This window comes from Nannospalax galili, unplaced genomic scaffold, assembly GCF_000622305.1.
Source record: "Nannospalax galili isolate Female #2095 unplaced genomic scaffold, S.galili_v1.0 scaffold612, whole genome shotgun sequence".
Lineage (NCBI taxonomy): Eukaryota > Metazoa > Chordata > Mammalia > Rodentia > Spalacidae > Nannospalax > Nannospalax galili.
The window spans coordinates 1,466,958-1,484,967 of NW_008333388.1; the positions used below are offsets into that span (position 1 = coordinate 1,466,958).

At 47.3% G+C, this 18,010-nt stretch overlaps 1 protein-coding gene across 7 annotated transcripts in view; it reads right to left on the bottom strand.

The window, feature by feature from the left end:
* Msra (methionine sulfoxide reductase A) overlaps nucleotides 1-18,010 on the bottom strand; it is a 367,510-nt gene that overhangs the window by 60,835 nt on the left and 288,665 nt on the right. Inside the window, exon 6 of one of the 7 annotated variants that reach the window (XM_008828102.3) lies at nucleotides 11,950-12,052. The exons of the other annotated variants lie outside the window; for them this stretch is intronic. Coding sequence (XP_008826324.1) covers nucleotides 11,963-12,052 — 90 coding nt within the window. The 3' untranslated portion in view covers nucleotides 11,950-11,962. The remainder of the gene's footprint in view (nucleotides 1-11,949; nucleotides 12,053-18,010) is intronic. 7 annotated transcript variants of the gene reach the window in all.

Here is an 18,010-nt window from a genome sequence, read left to right on the forward strand (position 1 = left end):
CCTCCCTCTCTCTCTCTCTCTCTCTCTCTCTCTCTCTCTCTCTCTCTCTCTCTCTCTCTCTCTCTCCCTCTCTCTCCCTTTCCTCCCCTTTCCCCTCCCCCTTTCCTTCTTTTGCTTCTTGGTGTCTTCATAGAAATCCTTGAAAGGCCCTCAGAAGTCAGAACAGGGAAGAGTTTCTAATTCTGCTTCACATCAGTCTGCGTGATAAAGCCCACTTTTCGTGAGAAATTGAAAGGTGAGGTCAAAGCAGATAAAGGGGCTCTCAAACCGTGTTAACGTGCTATTCAATCGCAGCATTATGTAAGGAGCCCACATCCTAACTGACTGGCAAGGTGGGAAGGGTGGTGACGGAGGAAGGATCTGTGTCTGACAGAGACACATAACACGTGCCTGGAATTGACAGAGGCAGTCTCTCTCCTCTGGGGATCCCCCCCACAAGCCAGGGTGGGGATCTCTACTGTCATTTCCACTGTGGACCCTGAGAGTGTGACAAGCTATCAGTGTGCCAGCCTGGGACAAAGCAGGTCAATGAAGACACTGGATGCTCGTAATGAAGGTCACTCACCCACAAACCTCAACTGTCAGTCTCCCAGTGGAATGGGATGTCAAAACAGCTCATTACAGCAAACTCTTGGTACTTTTTAGCTATTTAAAAATTTTTCTTCTAAGTCTTACTGTGGTTGGAAGCAAGTGGGAACCTTTTTTGATGGGAGACCGTCTGTAGGCTACCAGACAGTGAACAGGAAGACAGAGCAGGCAAAGTCCCTGCAGCAGAGACCTGCTGGTTCAAGACCTTGGGCCGCGATAGTGTCTCCCACATTGCTGTCGGTGGAAGGTCCCCTGGCACAGTTGGGGCTGGAAGACCTGGCTTGGATAATGTGGAACGTCAGCAGGAATCCCACCTGGAGTATTGGTGAAGGCCAATGTAACAGAATTCAGAGTACCACAGTCCTGATGAGGAGTGAGACAAGTGGGCAGGTTAGAACTGGTCACTACATTGTAACCAGGTGCCTTATCTTAGCAGAAAAGATGAATGAATCAACATTCACTATGTAATTGCTCTTCTGGACCCTGAGTGATGACCTAAGGGTCCCAGGGTGTGTAAAGAATACTATCTCCTCAGCTGACTGTGGTCAGGACTCAGTCCACACACCTTCAGCTGAATCAAGTGCTTGGTTCTCTTGGCAAACTTTCACCTTCTACAAGGTGCTAGGGACTTGCAGGGACTCCTGCCCGGAAGCCCTGCACAGTCACAGAAGAATAATGAAGTGTGGCCACATGCCGTCTCATCCAGATGATCCCTAGCAAAGTCTGGAGGAAAGAGGCCGTTGAAGGGCTGATGGCCTCTTAGCCCCTAGCTCCCAGAGGAGGGACTGCATCCATACAGGTGAATGTGGAAAGGGGCCCCTCCCCTTTGTCTCCTTCCTCCAACAGGGAACACAGTGTCACACCCTTTCCCTTTGTATAGTTCAGAACAGAACTCCATATGTGGCTACCCTCCCCAGCCCCCCACAGGATTCTTATGACCCTGGTCTGAGGGCCCAAGAGAGCTCTGTCAAGACATCTCCCACCAGAGGGGAAATCAGAGCATCTGGACTTCAGATTCCACCAGCCTGAAGACAAAGGAGTCCATTCTGGGGGCGGGTTCTGCTAGCTTATCCCCAGGCGCCCATGGAACCACAGCAGTGAGAGCGCCTGGCAAGGGTTCCTGAATATGTTTCTTGTGCGTGCTCTTAACACCAAATGGATCAAAAAAACTTCTCCCCCAAGATGCTGCAGAGATAGCACGGCCTTCTGTTGCTGCACGGTGACATTTAAGCATGCTGGGGAGGGAGGGCAGTAGTGGGAACCAGAGCACTCAGAAGTTAGGGGAGGGTGGGAAAGGGAGCTGTGATTAGAAGTGGACAAGGAAGGGGCAGTAGCCAGGAGGGAAACCAGGCCCAGCAGGTATGAACTGGATCTTCCAGTCTCTTCAGCAGCCTTTGGCAGAAGGGGCCCTGCCTGAGACCACCTGCCCCTCTGGTGGCAATGGTGGGGAGGAGTCAAGAGAGCCTCTCTGGGGATGATAGCTTGACCAGGGTTAGGGCTGTGCAGAGAGCCAGGTGGTCCACACGCGAGTAGAAAACAGTTGGGGTGAGCCCCACCCAAATGGAGATGTCTCAGGGGCTCCTTCTCACCATCCTCATACTAAAGAGCTAGGCCTACTTTGGGGTTTGGCGTTTCTTTGCTCAGGGAGTGTTTGTTTACTGGTTAGAGATGTACCTGTGTTGAGAAACAGGTCCTTAGCAATACAAAAGGAGACAAGCATGGGGGAAAGTGTCCCAGAATATTTCTCTCTGAGTAGATGGGGTGTTCACTGGTGGGAGGGCTCCCTATTAAAGAATGGGAGCCTCAGTGCCCATTCTCTCTCTCTCCTCTGTCTCCCTCCCTCCTCCCTTCCCAAGTCTGGCATTTTAAACTCTGCTTCCTGGGAACAAAAGATTTCAGCAAAATGAAACCCCAATAGGACAAGTGAGGGAACACAACTGCAGACCTGCTGAGCAGGAAGCTACTTCTCCTTCCGGGAAATGGACAGGAAATGGAGGGGAAGACACCAGCCATCAAACGTCATGTTTGAAAGTTGCAGTTTTTAAGCAAAAGGTTAGGGAGACATCATTTACATGGGACAGTTAAATGACTTAACGAAGTAGTTTTATTTTTATTATTTGTCTCTCTCTCTCTCTCTCTCTCTCTCTCTCTCTCTCTCTCTCTCTCTCTCTCTCCCCACGTGTGTCTGTGAGTACATGTGTGGGTCCCATAGCCCAGAAATGTACTTTTTATTGTTGTATTATTGTATGTATACATGATGTCTTTGGAGGTCAGAGGAAATTTTGTGGAGTTGGCTCTCTCCTTCCACCTTTTGTGGGTTCCAAGGATTGAACCCAGGGATTCAGGTTTGCTCAGTAAGTGCTTTACCACTGAGCCATCCCACCAGCCCCCAAAGAGTGGTTTTCTTTTTAAAAAAATATTTTATTTATTATGTGTATGAGTGTGAGTACATATGTAGATGCACCTGTGTCATGCAACGCTCACAGAGTCAGAAGACAGCATCAGATCCCCTGGAACTGGAGTTACAGATGGTTGTCATCCACCATGTGGGTGCTGGGCATTGAACCTGGGTCCTCTGCAAGAACAGTCAGTTCTCTTAACCACTGAGCCCATCTCTCCAGCCCCAAGAGTGGCTTTCTTGGGAGTTACTTTATATAGGTAGCTAGGCAGGTACATTTAAACTAAGGGCCAGGCATAGCTGATTCACTGGAAGTTCAGAGGAGGGCCATGGGTTCCTGAGCAGGCGGGGTGTGGTCAGAGCCCTTTGGTGGGTCTCTCAGGAACAGTTTTCACTTCTATTCAGTTTCCACGTGAAGACAGACTTGTGCACCCAGCACAGCACCCGGTGGCAACTGTCTCCCTGCTAGAGGAGTCAGAAGAGAGAGGACACTTTCTTCATCTCACCCTGAGCCATCAGTGTGTGAGGGTGAGTTAGAGACAGAAACGGGAAGAAGAAACTCAGGCTCTAAGTCCCAAGTTCAAGCCTCTCAAACAAAGTTTAATGAACTTCAGGAACTGACCCCAGAGCTGGCAGCCGGAGGCAGGGCTAGAAGACTATTAGCATGACTCATGACAGTAGCCAGAGGCTTTGTTCTTGGCTCCCCCTTCCCCAGCACTGTGCTTCTCAAAGGCCTGTTATCTCCGGGAAGGCTGCAAAATGTCTCTTGAATTATGTCTCCAAGAAACAATACTCTCCTGCTCAGGAAATGTGGGGTGGCCGGGATGTGATGTGATGGAGCTACAAGCCTGGGAGGACAAAGCATAGGCCACCAAGGAGCTGCTTAGACCTATTAGCTTGGCTGGGGCTACTTATTGAAAACTGCTTTAATTAGGGACCTAGGCAAAGACAGAAAAGTGGCTGCTGTACAAAATGGGATAGACACAGGCAGGGAAGTCACAGGCTTGCCCAGGGGCCCTCCTATCTGGTCAGTGAGGTTCGAGGTAGCAGGTGGTGGGTTGGAAAGCAGCTCAGCATTGGTAACTCATTACTTCCATCTATCGGGCAGCAGGGAGCCACTGTCCCCAGCTAGAGGTGGCCTCCTCCCAGGCCACGCCCATATCTTGCTTCCCTGCCACCTAAATGAACAGCCTGTTCTCAGTGGAGGGTCAGGGGCACATAAACAAAAGCATAGCTTTGTGCCTGTTTGTAGTTGGGGTTCTAATGCAGAGGTAGATGGTTTTATGTCATTGCACAAACACTTATAGAACCCATATCACTTACGGGCAATGTGTGAACTGCTGCTGGACATCCGTAGTAACCTGTCTCCATCAGTTTAAAATCCCACTGGGGGATTCTGAGCAGATGGCGGCTACAGTGGCATCTTCCCAAAGCCCCGTAGCTAAAGCACACAGAGAAACTAAACGTAAAGCCCACAACTCGCAGACAATATTTACAATCAAACTAGCTGATAGGGTACCCCCATGAGCCCCAAGGCACACACCAATGGATGAGGCCACCAGCGGCTATGAGACATTGAACAGCCCTGCTGGAGAACACAGAGGAAAGCCATGGACCTATGAAAGTCCTAACATGAGCACATCCACGGTATTGATTGATGAGCGCGGAGGGCCCAAGGCAAATCCAGCTGAGATTGGGAGCAGTGTGCTCCACCCAGCCATGGAGCCATGCAGTCAAAACCCTGCTGAGCAAACAGGAACTATGCAGAAAAACTGAGGGCTAGAAAAGCATAGAGAATGGGACAGGGGAAGGACCTCTGTGAGAGTAAGGTGCTGTGTGGTGTCTGTACTCTGCAAAGCACCATAAGGAGACCCCAAAAGCCAGAAAAGCAAGGTATACCCACGCTCCTAAAAATTCAGGAGACCTACACTTACATAAACCCTAAGACTGCAATCCCCTATGTGAGAACCCCTCTTCTTTTTTTTAAAATTTTATTATTTTTATTTTGTGTGTATGCGTGTATTGCCTGCATGTAGGTAAGTGCACCCGTGTCATGCAATGCCTGCAGAAGATAGAAGAGGCTGTCGGATCCCCTGGAACTGGAGTTAAGGACAGTTGTTAGCTGCCATGTAGGTGCTGGGATTCAAACCCAGGTCTTCTACAAGAACAACAAGTGTTCTTATCCACTGAGCCATCTCTCCAGCCCCCCAAATAAACGTGACTTGTGACCCCGATGTGATTTGAAACACGCAACCTTCTGATCTGGAGTCAGACGCACTGCTGTTGCGCCACGAGGCCCTCCTAAAGAGCTCTTCTTGAGGGACCCTGAGGACATGAGGGAGGGGCCACTCTGAGGTGGCCCATGTTCAGGTCAAGTCCCAGACAAGGCAATTAACCAAAAGTAACAGAGAAATAGGACATGGAAGAGCACCATTAGAGATCACAAAGACTGCCAAAGTGAATCAAAATTGCAGCATATTATTTCATGACATAAAGGCTTTAAGAAAATGACCTGAAGTTACATTTAAAATCATTTTAGAATGCAAATTAAGGAATATAAATGCAAATACATAAAACAATGCCTTAAAAGAAATGGAAGGTGAAAGGATGTTAAGTTAAAAAAAATTAAAAAAAAAATTGAGACGTCTTGGTATCCCAGGCTGGTCCGGAAGCAGGCACTACCATGCCTGAGTTTATGTGGTGCTGGGGATCAAATTCAGGGCTTTGTGTGTCCAAGGCCAGTCCTTTCCCAGCTGAGCCATGTCCACAGCCCTGGGACACATATTTTCAAAAATCAAAAAGAAATGAGGGAAAAGATAAAGAGGTTCTTTGAGGAAAGGCTAAATCTTAAAGATGGCGAAGAAGCCCCAATTGATGGAGAATGGGAAACAGTCCCCAAGAAAGAAAACCAAAGCCAGGAGGCAAAAAAGCATCAACATGCATGACTAGGCAACTTTCCTTACACTAAATGAGATTTTAAATACAATGAGAAACCACATCACATACTTGAGACTATCCAACCCCAAAGGACCAGTACCAACACATGATCCAGTAAAACTAAAGGACCTGAAACACAAAAAACCAGATCCCCTGAACATCTAGGTAAAAAGAATACATGACATACAAAGGAAAAGAAATTAAGTTATCACATGCTTTTTAAAAAATTATTTTAAAAAGTTTTATGTGTATGCATGTATGCTTATATGAGTTTATGTGCACCATGTATGTGCAGGAGCTCACATTGGCCAGAAAAAGGCATTGGATCCCCTGAAACTGGAGTTACAGATGGTTGTGAGTGGCCATGTGGGTGCTGGGAACTAAACTAGGGTCCTCCGCAAGAGCAGCCAGTGCTCTTAACTGCTGAGCACCTCTCCGGGCCCTGTCACACACTCTTTGATAGCGATACTTTATTCTAGAAGAGCTTGTCCTGATGTTTTCCATATTTAATAGCTCATATCCATAATGCAAAAGAAACAACACAGTACGAGCAACAGTTTTACAGCCAGCAAAACTGACTTCCAATGTAAAGGCCACACACTGCTCTCACTGTGCAAGAATCATCCTCCATGAGATGAACCCTCATAGGAATCTACTAGAAAATTAGCTCCAGACACCTGGAATGAGGAGCAGTCATCATCATAAGGATGGTGAGTGTTAATGTCGCAGCCACCCAGGGCAAGAGCTTCAAGGGGCAGTGCAGTGTGTGTTGACTGGATGTTCTGTTGACACTGATATAATACAACTGTAAACCAAGGGAAGAAGGTGAACGGGAACATCAAACACAGCAAGGGGCTTCCAGTAACTGTTCTTGATGATGCTGATAGTGTTACTGTTATCTGGAAATGACTTCAATAATTATGGAATATTCTGATTGTACACACACCACACCACACACACACACACACACATACTCACACACCACATCTGAGCATGCTCTATGAGCTGGACAAAATGAGAAATAGTGGCTAACCCTGTAGTACTGTTAGCTTTCATGTGAACATGCTATTTCTCCTAATCCCTTTTGTCAAATTGGACTCAAGTTTCTCTGTCGCTGAGACTCTACAACCCAGCTCCTATGGAGTCAGTTCATGATTCATTATGGTCAGATTCCAAGGATTCTCCCCCCACTCTGAACTTTTGTCTCATGATGGCTGGGCCTTCCTGATGCTGGCCCCCAGCCTTGCTGGACTCCTGCCCATATCTGCTGTAGAAGCCCTTCCCAAAGACTCCCCCTAGTGCCTACCTTCTGCAACTGGAATCCAGCCACCAGAACTGTCAGGTCTTGATTGTTTCCAAGAGTAACCTTCTTGCCCAACACCCCAGTAACTAGGTCTCCAATCCTTCAGGTACTGAAGGAATTGGTACATCAGGCAAGCCCACTCCTCCCTGTACTCTGTCTCTGCCACAGCATGCCACCCAAGCCAGATTTTCCTGTTCCTTACACACAATTGAGAACCAGTGACTCGGGATCTCCAGGTATGACAGTGCTCTCAGATCCCTTCCCACGAGCTCATTTTCTCACAGAGGAAACAGAATGAAAGGAGTACGCTTGGCAGACCCCCTAGCTATCTGCATCTTTCCCATACTCCCTCTTCATCGCTTGGCAGACCCCCTAGCTAACAGCATCTTTCTCCACACTTCCATGGCCAGAGTCTCTTTTCAAGCATACATCAACACTCACACCTCCATATAAGCTGCTCAATGAACTCTGCACCAGAAAGTGTACTGGGTAGGGAGAAGGATAATGGGAGAGGGATGCTGGAGGGGGTATCTTAGTGCTACAAATGATGAAGGAGATACACGCAGCCCTTCTCTGATGGAAGTAGAGATTTAAAGGAAAGATGGTCATATGTTATGTTACCAGTTGTTACATTGTGGGTGAATGGCACACTTAAGGAAGTTCACGATGCTATGGGCACAGAGAAGCCAAAAGCCATGAAGGTCTGCACACCCCATAATGTAGCCACTTCTCTTCTGGGAACTTACTCTAGGGATGCAAAGTCATCACAGCAGTGATTAGATCAGGAAATGTAAACAACCCAGAGAACAAACAATACCGCATTGGTTGAAGTATGGTATATCCATTCAACAGATGCTAAATAGTGGCAATAACAACACAGTAAAATAACAGTTAAAATTTGAAAAAAATAGTCCTAAATGCTGATTGGGGGCTGGAGAGATGGCTCAGCGGTTAAGACCACTGGTTGTTCTTGTAGAAGACCTGGGTTCGGATCCCAGCACCCACATGTCTGCTAACAACTGTCCGTAACTCCAGTCCCAGGGGATTTGACAGCCTCTTCTGACCTCCATGGGAACTGCATGACACGGGTGCACTTACCTACACACAGGCAATACACGCATACACATAAAATAAAAAAAAAATTTTTAAATGCTGATTGGTGAAAAGGTACATCACAAAATAGAATGTATATTATAGTATGATTCAATTGCTTAAGGTGTTTATTACCAGGGAAAAGAAGTATACATGCCAAAATATTAAAAAATATGCTTAGTCTGTGAGATGGCTTGATGGGTAAAGGTGCTTGCTGCCAAGCCAGATGACATGAGTTTGATTTTTGGGAACCACATGGTGGAAAGGAGAGAACCAACTCCTGCAAGTTGTTCCCTAACCTCAAGATGTACGTCACGGCAGGTGCACCCATCCATACATAGACACACACACATTAATTAATTAATAAAGTAAAAAATCTGATTACCAAAGGTACTTTTTACTTTCTTCTCTTTGCTTGTCTGTGCTTTTCTCACTAAACACCCACTCACTATAAAATCAAAAATTAAAACAAAATTCTATTCTTCCAGAAAATTCCTTAAGAATTCACCTGACCCCAACACTAACCCATTCTTGCTGTGAATCCTGGGTTTGGGGGTTTAGTATGTGCTGTGAAGTGAGACTTTACAAACAATGTGGGTTCCACCAACTATAAAGTACAAAGCAACTGGCTGGAGAGATGGTTCGTCAGTTAGGAACACTGGCTATTCTGGTAGAACACTGGCTGGAGAGATGGTTCGTCAGTTAGGAACACTGGCTATTCTGGTAGAACACTGGCTGGAGAGATGGTTTGTCAGTTAAGAACACTGGCTATTCTGGTAGAACACTGGCTTTCGAATCCCAGCACTCACATGGCAGCTAACAGCTGTCTGTAACTCCAGTTCCAGGGGATCTGACACCCTCTTCTGGCCTCCTTGGGCATTGCATGACATGGATGTGCTTACATACATGCAGGCACTATGCTTCTACACACAAAATAAATAAAAATAATAATCGAATCCCAGCACTGACATGGCAGCTAACAGCTGTCTGTAACTCCAGTTCCAGGGGATCTGACACCCTCTTCTGGCCTCCTTGGGCATTGCATGACATGGATGTGCTTACATACATGCAGGCACTATGCTTCTACACACAAAATAAATAAAAATAATAAATAAAATATTAAAAAGTACAAAGCAACTGCAGTATAATTCAATTAATGGCTTAGCAAGACTTCAGTGAGCTAACTTCTCTGCATAGTGGGATGTGACCCCTCAGGGATGCAAGAGCACCTTCATTCAGGGCTTAAAAGCAAAATTAAAATAATATATCTAAAGACTTGTGTTATCTAAAGATACACAAAATAAAACAGAGTGCGGTGACAGGCGTACCACATCAGTAAACACTGGCCCAGGGGTGGTGGGGGGCTGCTGCCACAAGGTGCACGGTGGTGTCCTGCACTGAGAAACATGTGCTGGACCAGGCCAACCCACTGTAAAAGGAATGAGAACTCTTGCCTCAGCTGCCTTTCATGTGCTTTGAGAAATTTTCCTTACCCATTAGTGATCTTGCCTCCCTCTCAGAATAAGGCTGTGCCCATCTTTGAAAGTGCTTTGTGTTGTTCTTTAACCTCTGTGGGTTTTTTGGTTAGTTTTCTTTTTTAATTTATTTATTTTTATTTTATGTGTATGCATGTATTGCCTGCATGTATGCAAGTGCACCCATGTCGTGCAATGCCTGCGGAGGTCAGAAGAGGCTGTCAAATCCCCTGGGACTGGAGTTACAGTTATAGCTGCCATGTGGGTGCTGGGATTTGAACCAGGGTCTTCTACAAGAACAACCAGTGTTCTTAACCACTGAGCCATCTCTCCAGCCCCATAGTTTGTATTTTTTTAAACAGAATCTTCCTGTAGCCCCAGCTAGCCTGGAACTCGCTATGGAGACCAGGCTGGCTCTGTCTCTCAGAGATCAGCCTGCCTCTGCCTCTCGAGTTCTGGGAATAAAGGTGTATGTCACTACACCTGACTTTGTGTGTGTGTGTGTGTGTGTGTGTGTGTGTGTTTTAATACAAAATTTCCTACAACATATTACAAGATGTGGGGAAACAGCTATTTATTTGTAGGTATTATTGCCTGGTATGGGGTTCAGAAAGCATTTTTGAAGTGGAATCCTGCTAATGTATTTGGCACCTCAGAACATAGAGGGTAGGTGATGAGTGGGTGTGGAAAGAGAAACAGAGAGAGAAAGGGAGATAGAGGAAGAAAAGGGGGGAGGGACGGAAGAAAACATGGTTCTCACCTTCTCATCTCACCCATGATCTTCATCTCCATTGAACTCATCTCCTACCAAGCATACCCAGGTGTTTAAAGAAGGACCACAATTAAAAAGGAGGTACCTCTGCTACCCAGAAAATCACATGGAAGCACAGGAAAGCAGGCCACCCTGCTGATCAGGGCCGACCCTGACTTACCAACACAAGCACCCAGTAACAAACCCAGGAATCACAGCCTCTGGGGCTGGAAGGGCTGCCAAGAAGGCTTCCACTCACTGGCTCCTGTGAGGGTGCTCCCCAAGCCCTCCGGGAAGGAGTTCGATCAGCGAATCAGCTCCACAATCTATCCTATTCACATCTATCCCGATGAACATGTGAACCAGAAAGCTTCCTGTGGCCATAGGGCTTTCTCTCAGCAAGACCCCAAGAAGTAGCCTTTCCCCAAGAAGTTAGTTTTCTGTGAAGTCAGCACCTTCTCCTGAGAAAGTTCCACGGTGTGCCAGCGATCTGGAACATGACTGCTTCTGAATTCTTTGTCTCACAGTGAAATGTGCCCACGCATAAACATGCTGTGGCTGTGGTCTACAGTTACACAGAAATGCATAAAAGGGGCTGTCTCGCGCTCTCCTCCTCCCCCGACCCAAATGGAGATGGAAATGCGTGGCTTCGCTAGTGGAAACACACCCCAAAGACAGTTCAGACGGGCCAGGAAGAGAAGGCAATGTGCTTCGCCAGCTGAGCGGTGCGGAAGGCTCTGATATACTGCATGGCAGAGCTGATTTTTAAAAATAAAAGCAAAGGCTAGCCGAGGCCTCTTCCTCCCTCAGCGCTCCGCCGAAACGCTGGGTCTGGCGCGCTTTCTGATCCCTGGAGTTTGATGCACGTTTGGTTCACAGACTGCAGTGTGCCTGTACCAGATGGCCTCGAGTTAATGAACACAAACTCATCACTTTTGCTCACCAGGGAAATGTGCAGCTCAATCTGATTTGTACTCTACAACTAAAAATATTTGAGTATTTTTAGGGAGCATTTTACTGAGACAAAATGGCACTTCAGGAAAGCATTCAAAGAACAGAAACCAACCAGCAAACTGCAACTGCAGTCCTCTATGCATTGATGAGCTGACGCCTCAGACCACGCTCACACCAAAACTAAAGTGATAGGCTACAAGCTGCACACCCACGGAGGCCCCATTCTGCCCTGTCCCTCCTGTCTAACTCTAGGGTCCTGCCCCAAGCTGAATTTGTCCCAAAGCACAGAGAACTCATTCCAAATGCTAGATTTGCTCACTTACACACCAACAGACACACTTCTCATGGGGTACATGATGCACATATGTGTACACACATAGCTTTTTATGCTTTTAAGGTCTTTTCTGCATGCTTTTACATATAACAATTTTAGGATGCAGAGGTGACTCACTAAATGAACTCCATCAGACTTTCATCTTGTCCCACTCAGCTAGAATCCTGTTGGACTGAGTTTCTTCCAGGTTGTCCGCCCCAGACAACAAAACAGTTGATGCCTGGTGAGGGATGAGAAAACGAGAAGGCGTTTTATACAGCTTTTTTTTCCTTCCTCCAAACTCCCACATCTTCTGCTGTTTTATTTAGAAATCATGACAGTTTGGCTCATGAACACCGAAGTTACAGCTTCATAAGTCAGCTCAGCGCTCAGCTCACCCTCAGTCAAGCCAGCAATGGCACAACTGACTTCTGTCTTCATTAACTGTGACTGCAGTGGCTCGGGTCCATGGAACGTTCCCTGTTGCCTCCAAGTCTCGACTCTCCTGGGAGCTTGTTAGAAATATTAGCCTTGGCCCTACTCAAGACCTAAAGATCCCCAGGCAACAGGTGTGCAGTGAAGTTGTGAGAGGGACCCCTGGGCAGCTGTGTTAGTGTGGGATGCAATCTTGGGGGTCCAGACTGTTAAGTGTTCCTGCAGGCTGCACTGCCCTATATGGGAAGTAGTTTAATCATCTTTCCAGCAAAGATGTAAATGCCAGGCTTCCATGGAAATCTTTCACTTAATTTTTTTCTTTAAATTGTGTGTGTGTATGTGTGTGTGTGTGTGTGTGTGTGCATATGAGTGCAGGTGCCTGTGGAAGCCAGAAGAGGGCATCAGATCCCCTGAAACTGGAGTGACAGGCAGTTGTGAGCCATCTGACGTGGGTGCTGGGAATTGAACTCTAGTCCTCTGTGAGAGTAGTGAGTGCTCTTAACTCAGAGAGACAGAATGACAGAGAGACAGAGACAGAGACAGAAACTGAGACTGAGTCTGTGGAGGACAAAGGCTTTGGACCCCTGGAGCTGAAGTTGTAAGTTGTTGTGAGCCATCAGACCTGGATGCTGGGAACAGGACTCCAGTCTGCTGCAAGACCAGTCTGTGTTCTTAACTACTGAGCCATCTCTCCAGCCCCCTCTTTCATATTTTATAGTGATTATCTACACAAAAAAGTCATTTTTCAGAGAAAAAAAAACATCACTGTTAGTGATGTACTGTAATTTGTAGCATTGAACTCAGGGAGAGAAATCACAGAGGTTCTCAATTGTATGTGGGGTGTCCTGTGATGCAGAAGCTTCAGGCAGAGGCCTCCAGTACCAAGGACAGAGCACCCTCCCTGCTTAGGATGCTTGGATGAGCTGCTCTGTCCAGCCAATTCTGCTGCAGGTCCAGAGAGTGAACAGCAAACAGTTGTTTTGTGTTTGTGCTGGATAGCTTTAGTGTCAACTTGACACACCTGGGTTGAGGGAGCCTCAGTCGGGGAATTGTCTCTATTGGACTGGCCTGTGGCCATGTCTGAAGGGCATCTTCTTGATGAGTGATATGGGAGGGCCCAGCCCACTGTGGGTGGTGCCACCCCTGGGCAGGTGGGCCTGTGATGCATAAGAAAGCAGGCTGAGCAGGGGCCAAGGGAGCAAGCCTGTAAGCAGTGTTCCTCCATGGCCTGTGCTCCAGCTCCTGCCTCCAGGTTCCTGCCCTGAGTTCCTACCCTGGGCTCCCTGATGACCTGCGTGCGACCTGGGAGATGTAAGACAAATAAACCCTTTCCTCCCCACGTTGGTACTGGTCAGAGTGTTTTGTCACAGCAATGAAGAAACAAACCAGGACAGTGTTGATGGCTTTAAAGACCAACTGGGTCACCATAAGGGCAGGGCACAGACTCTTCCTAACCAGGCTGACTATGGGAAGTGATTTCATCAATCCAGAGTGACTGGAAGAGCAGAAGCTTGTAATTATGAGGGTGGAGGTGAGAGGTTGGGCTGACCCTTTGGGGTGAGCCAGCTGGGGCTTAGGCTACTTGGTACTGGCACTGTGTGTGGCTGAGTGCACGAGGTGAGGGTGGGACAGTTCCTGCCCTGGTAATAAGGCCACATGACTGGGCCAGAGACAAAGATTGAACTCTCCACAGTTCCCTTAGCCTGGAAGGCAGCAAATCAACTCCGCAGATGTGAGGGCTACTTCTTGCTTCCAGCTCAAACATCATGGCTGCTGGTAAGTGAGTTCTAACTCAGCCAGATAGCTGTGGTCGGTCTGGATCCATTTGACTCAGAAATTTATCCTAAGAGTTGATCCACCTGACACCAGAGCATGAAGGACTGTGTTCTGCCTACTCACCCAAGGTGTCACTCCAAAAGCCTTTAGAGGCCATAAAGGACAATAAGAGGAAAGCAAGAAGGACCCAGCTTCCCTGCCCAACTCTGTAAACTCTCAAAGGCTTGAGATGAGGCCAGTACAAGCTGGGCAGTAGCGGAGGCATGTAGAGATGTCACTGTCTATGGGGGAGAGGGGGAAGATGGAGGGGGAAGAAGGGAGTATGAGGAGGGAGATGGAGGGAGGTGGAGGGAGGAGGGGGAGGATGGGGAAGGAGGAGAATGGGGGAGAGGGAGGACAGAGGAGGAGGAGGAGGGAGGGAGGGGGAGGATGGGGAGGGGAGGACAATGGAAGAGAGGGAGGATTGGGGAAGAAGCTAACTTCGGAGAGATAGTTTGAAAGGCATTAAAATTCAAGTTCTGAAGAAAGAATAGAAGACTGAAGCCCAGGTCACTGGTCTGTGACTCATGATTTAGCACAAAAAGTAGAAAATGCCCACAGATGGACCAGCAGGTCAAGAGAAAATGAAATCCAAATCAAGACCTCCTGACTCCTGGGTCTAGCAGTTTCTTTTAAAGCCAGACATTCCCAGGCAGTCCAAGGGGAGGCTTGACCTTCACTGAGTGCCCTCGATGCTCAGAGATGTGTGCATGGAGGAGCTTGGGGAGAACGGCCCTAGGTCCCCTGGGAATCTGACAGTGGCCAAGAACCTCTCAAAGAATGACTGTCCCAGGCATCAAGGCCAGTGGATGTGATGGTTTGAATACAAAGTCTTCAGTTAATGAATCCAGAGTGGAAACATCCCACTGTGCTGACAAGAGGAACGGAGCCTCAGGACCTGCGTAGGTCAGACGAGGTGACCAGGGTGCGGGCCCTCAAGAGTCACTTTTCTCTGCTGCAACTAAGTGCCTGACAAAAGTAACTTCAGGAAGGAAGGGTTAATTTTGTTGCCAAGTTCAAGAGGGGATACAATCCATCATGGTGGGAAGGTACAGTGGCAGGACTGTGAGGCAGCTGGTTACATGACTGCAGTCAAGAAGCAGAGAGATGCTCTGCTGGTGCTCAGCTCACTGTCTCCTTTTTATTCAGTCCTGGACTCCAGTGGCTGATATGGGGCTCCCACACTCACATTGGGTCTTTCCACCTCAGTTAATCCTCTCAGGAAACACTAAACATTCTCAGAGGTTTGTCTCCTAGATGGCTCTAAAGAGCCTGTCTAGTTGACAATCAAAATGACTCATGAGATCCCCGTGACTGAATGCCTTTCTAGAGAACCCTTTAGAGATATGTGTACAATATGCAGACAGTCCTCAAAGGTGAGATGCATGTGGGGAACCCTGGCCAGAGTCTATTCTGTGCTGCACAGACTCCCGGAACTCGAGTGCGAACAACAGTACAGCACGCCTCTTTTCTCCAGTCTTCTAAGTGTTTGTGTGTGTGAGTGCACGTGTGGGTGTGATATGTGCCTGCACAGCATGGGTGTGGAGAGCTGGTATCAATCCGTGGGCACCATCCACACTTTGCTTGAGACAAGGTCTCTCACTGGCCTGGAATCTCACCATGTTGCCCAGGCTAGCCAGCCTGTCAGTTTCCAGGGATCTGCCTGTCTCTACCTCCATCTCACCATCACTGGAGTTATAGGGGCATGCCACTGCGTCTGGCCTTTTACATGAGTCCTGTTGATCCAAATTCAGATCTTCATACTTGTAAGGTAAGCACTTTACCAACTGAGTCATTTCCCCAGCCCACCTCATTTCTTTATATAGTAGCTTGCCTTGGGTATTTTGTTATAGTAATATAAAATAGACTAATACAGTAGTTAGAACATTAACAGGAAGACAGGAGAGAGAGAGCAATTTGAACAATAAATGTATTCTGATTTATCTGCAATTTTTTAATTTATGATTATCACGTATAATTTGCATGATCTTATCAAATTTTAAAATAAGGTGCACTGCATGTAATCCTTTAGATTTTGCAGGCATTCTGTCCATTCTGTTTTCCTAGGCTGCTGCTGCATTCCATACTGACATTCTGTTTTTTTTTTTTTTTTTATCTTTATCAGATATGGAAAACCAAGAACCAAACCACCAGACTGGTGGCCTGATTCAGATGGTAAGAGCCGTGGGTGGTCATGCCTTTTCCCAGTGTGTTGGTGTCTGCGGTTGCTATCTATGCATGTCCATCACATACACTGGGGCACCTCACCCTCAGCAAACCTTTTCTCCCACAATGCCTTATAGACCTGGCCACCTATCAGTCCCAGTTCTCCCAACCCAGCCTTCTTCCTAGAATGACATGTGTGGTGGTTTGAATGAGAGTGTCCCCCATACACAGCAACACAAAATGCCCATCCCCACTAGAAACAGGTCAGGGGTGATCAAAGTAAACACGGAAGCTGTCCTTATAAGAGTTCAGGTTCCATGAAGATACTGGGAAGAAGCTTTGGTTAGAACCATGGAGTTTAGAAAGGGAGATGGGAAGACAGAAAAACAACAGAAGAGAGGCTTTCCCCCCCTGGGAGACTGGTAAGAGACTGAGGAGGCCAACTGTGCAAACTGCATTCCGACTCAGCCTGCAAAACCAGCCCAGGAAGTACCCTACCATGCACAGTGACCAGCCCAGGAGGCCACCCTACCATGCACAGCGACCAGCCCAGGAGGCCACCCTACCATGCACAGCGACCAGCCCAGGAGGCCACCCTACCATGCACAGTGACCAGCCCAGGAAGTACCCTACCATGCACAGCAACCTGCCCAGGAACCACACAATAATCTCTGTAGCAATCAGCCCCACTGATTGCTTTCCAATTTTCTGTCACGCTTCAACTTAGGTCTCAAGAAATAAAGCCAAACACGTGTCCCTAATCCATCACATATGCTGTACCCTTCCCTCCCCATGTTATCCACCTGCAACTTCCCCAGGCCAATAGCCTCCCTCAGTACTCACCTGAAGCCCTCCCTTTTCTTTACTCCAAAGCTTCTCACTCCCCTGCCTGCTTTTGAGTCTCTGAAAAATGTATGTTACAGTGGCCAAAGCCCTGCCACAGCCTGCTCTGTACCAAGAGCCTCTGCTTGTTTCCACAAGAGCATTTAGCCGAATGACCCTGTTGTGTCTCAGATGCATGTTGGGGTAGAGGTAGTTTGGTCTTAGAAAAGCAGGAACCTGTAGTCACATTGACAAATGACCAATAACAGGTTAGAGAGATGGCTCAGTGGTTAAGAACACAGGACCAAAGTTCCATTCCCAGCATCCATGTCAAGTGGCTCACAACCACCTATAACTCCAGCTCTGGGAATCCAACACCCTCTTCTGGCCTCTGTGGGAAATGCACTCACATGCATATATTTCATACACACAACACAAAATTAAAAGTAAAATCTTTTTTTAAAAATGACTAGGGACTGGAGAGATGGCTCAGCAGTTAAAAGCACTGGCTGCTCTTTCAGAGGACCTGGATTCGATTCCCAGTACTCGCATGGCAGCCTACAACCATCTGTAACTCCAGTTTCAGGGGAATTTGACGCCCTCTTCTGACTCCGTGGGCATTGCACAACATGGGTGTACTTACACACATGCATGCAATACACTCACATACATAAAAAATTAAAGAGAATGACCAGCTGGGTGTGGTGGCACATGCCTTTAATCCTAGCACTCAGGAGGCAGAAGCAGGCAGATCTTTATGAGATCAAGGTCAGCCTGGTTTACACAGTGAGTTCCAGGCCAGCTGGGGTTAACCTATTCAAAAAAGAAAAGAAAGAAAAGGAGAGATACATAGATGATAGATGATATATAGATAGATGACAGATGATAGAGATGATAGACAGACAGATGATAGATATGATAGATAGATGATAGATAGATAGATGATAGATAGATGATAGAT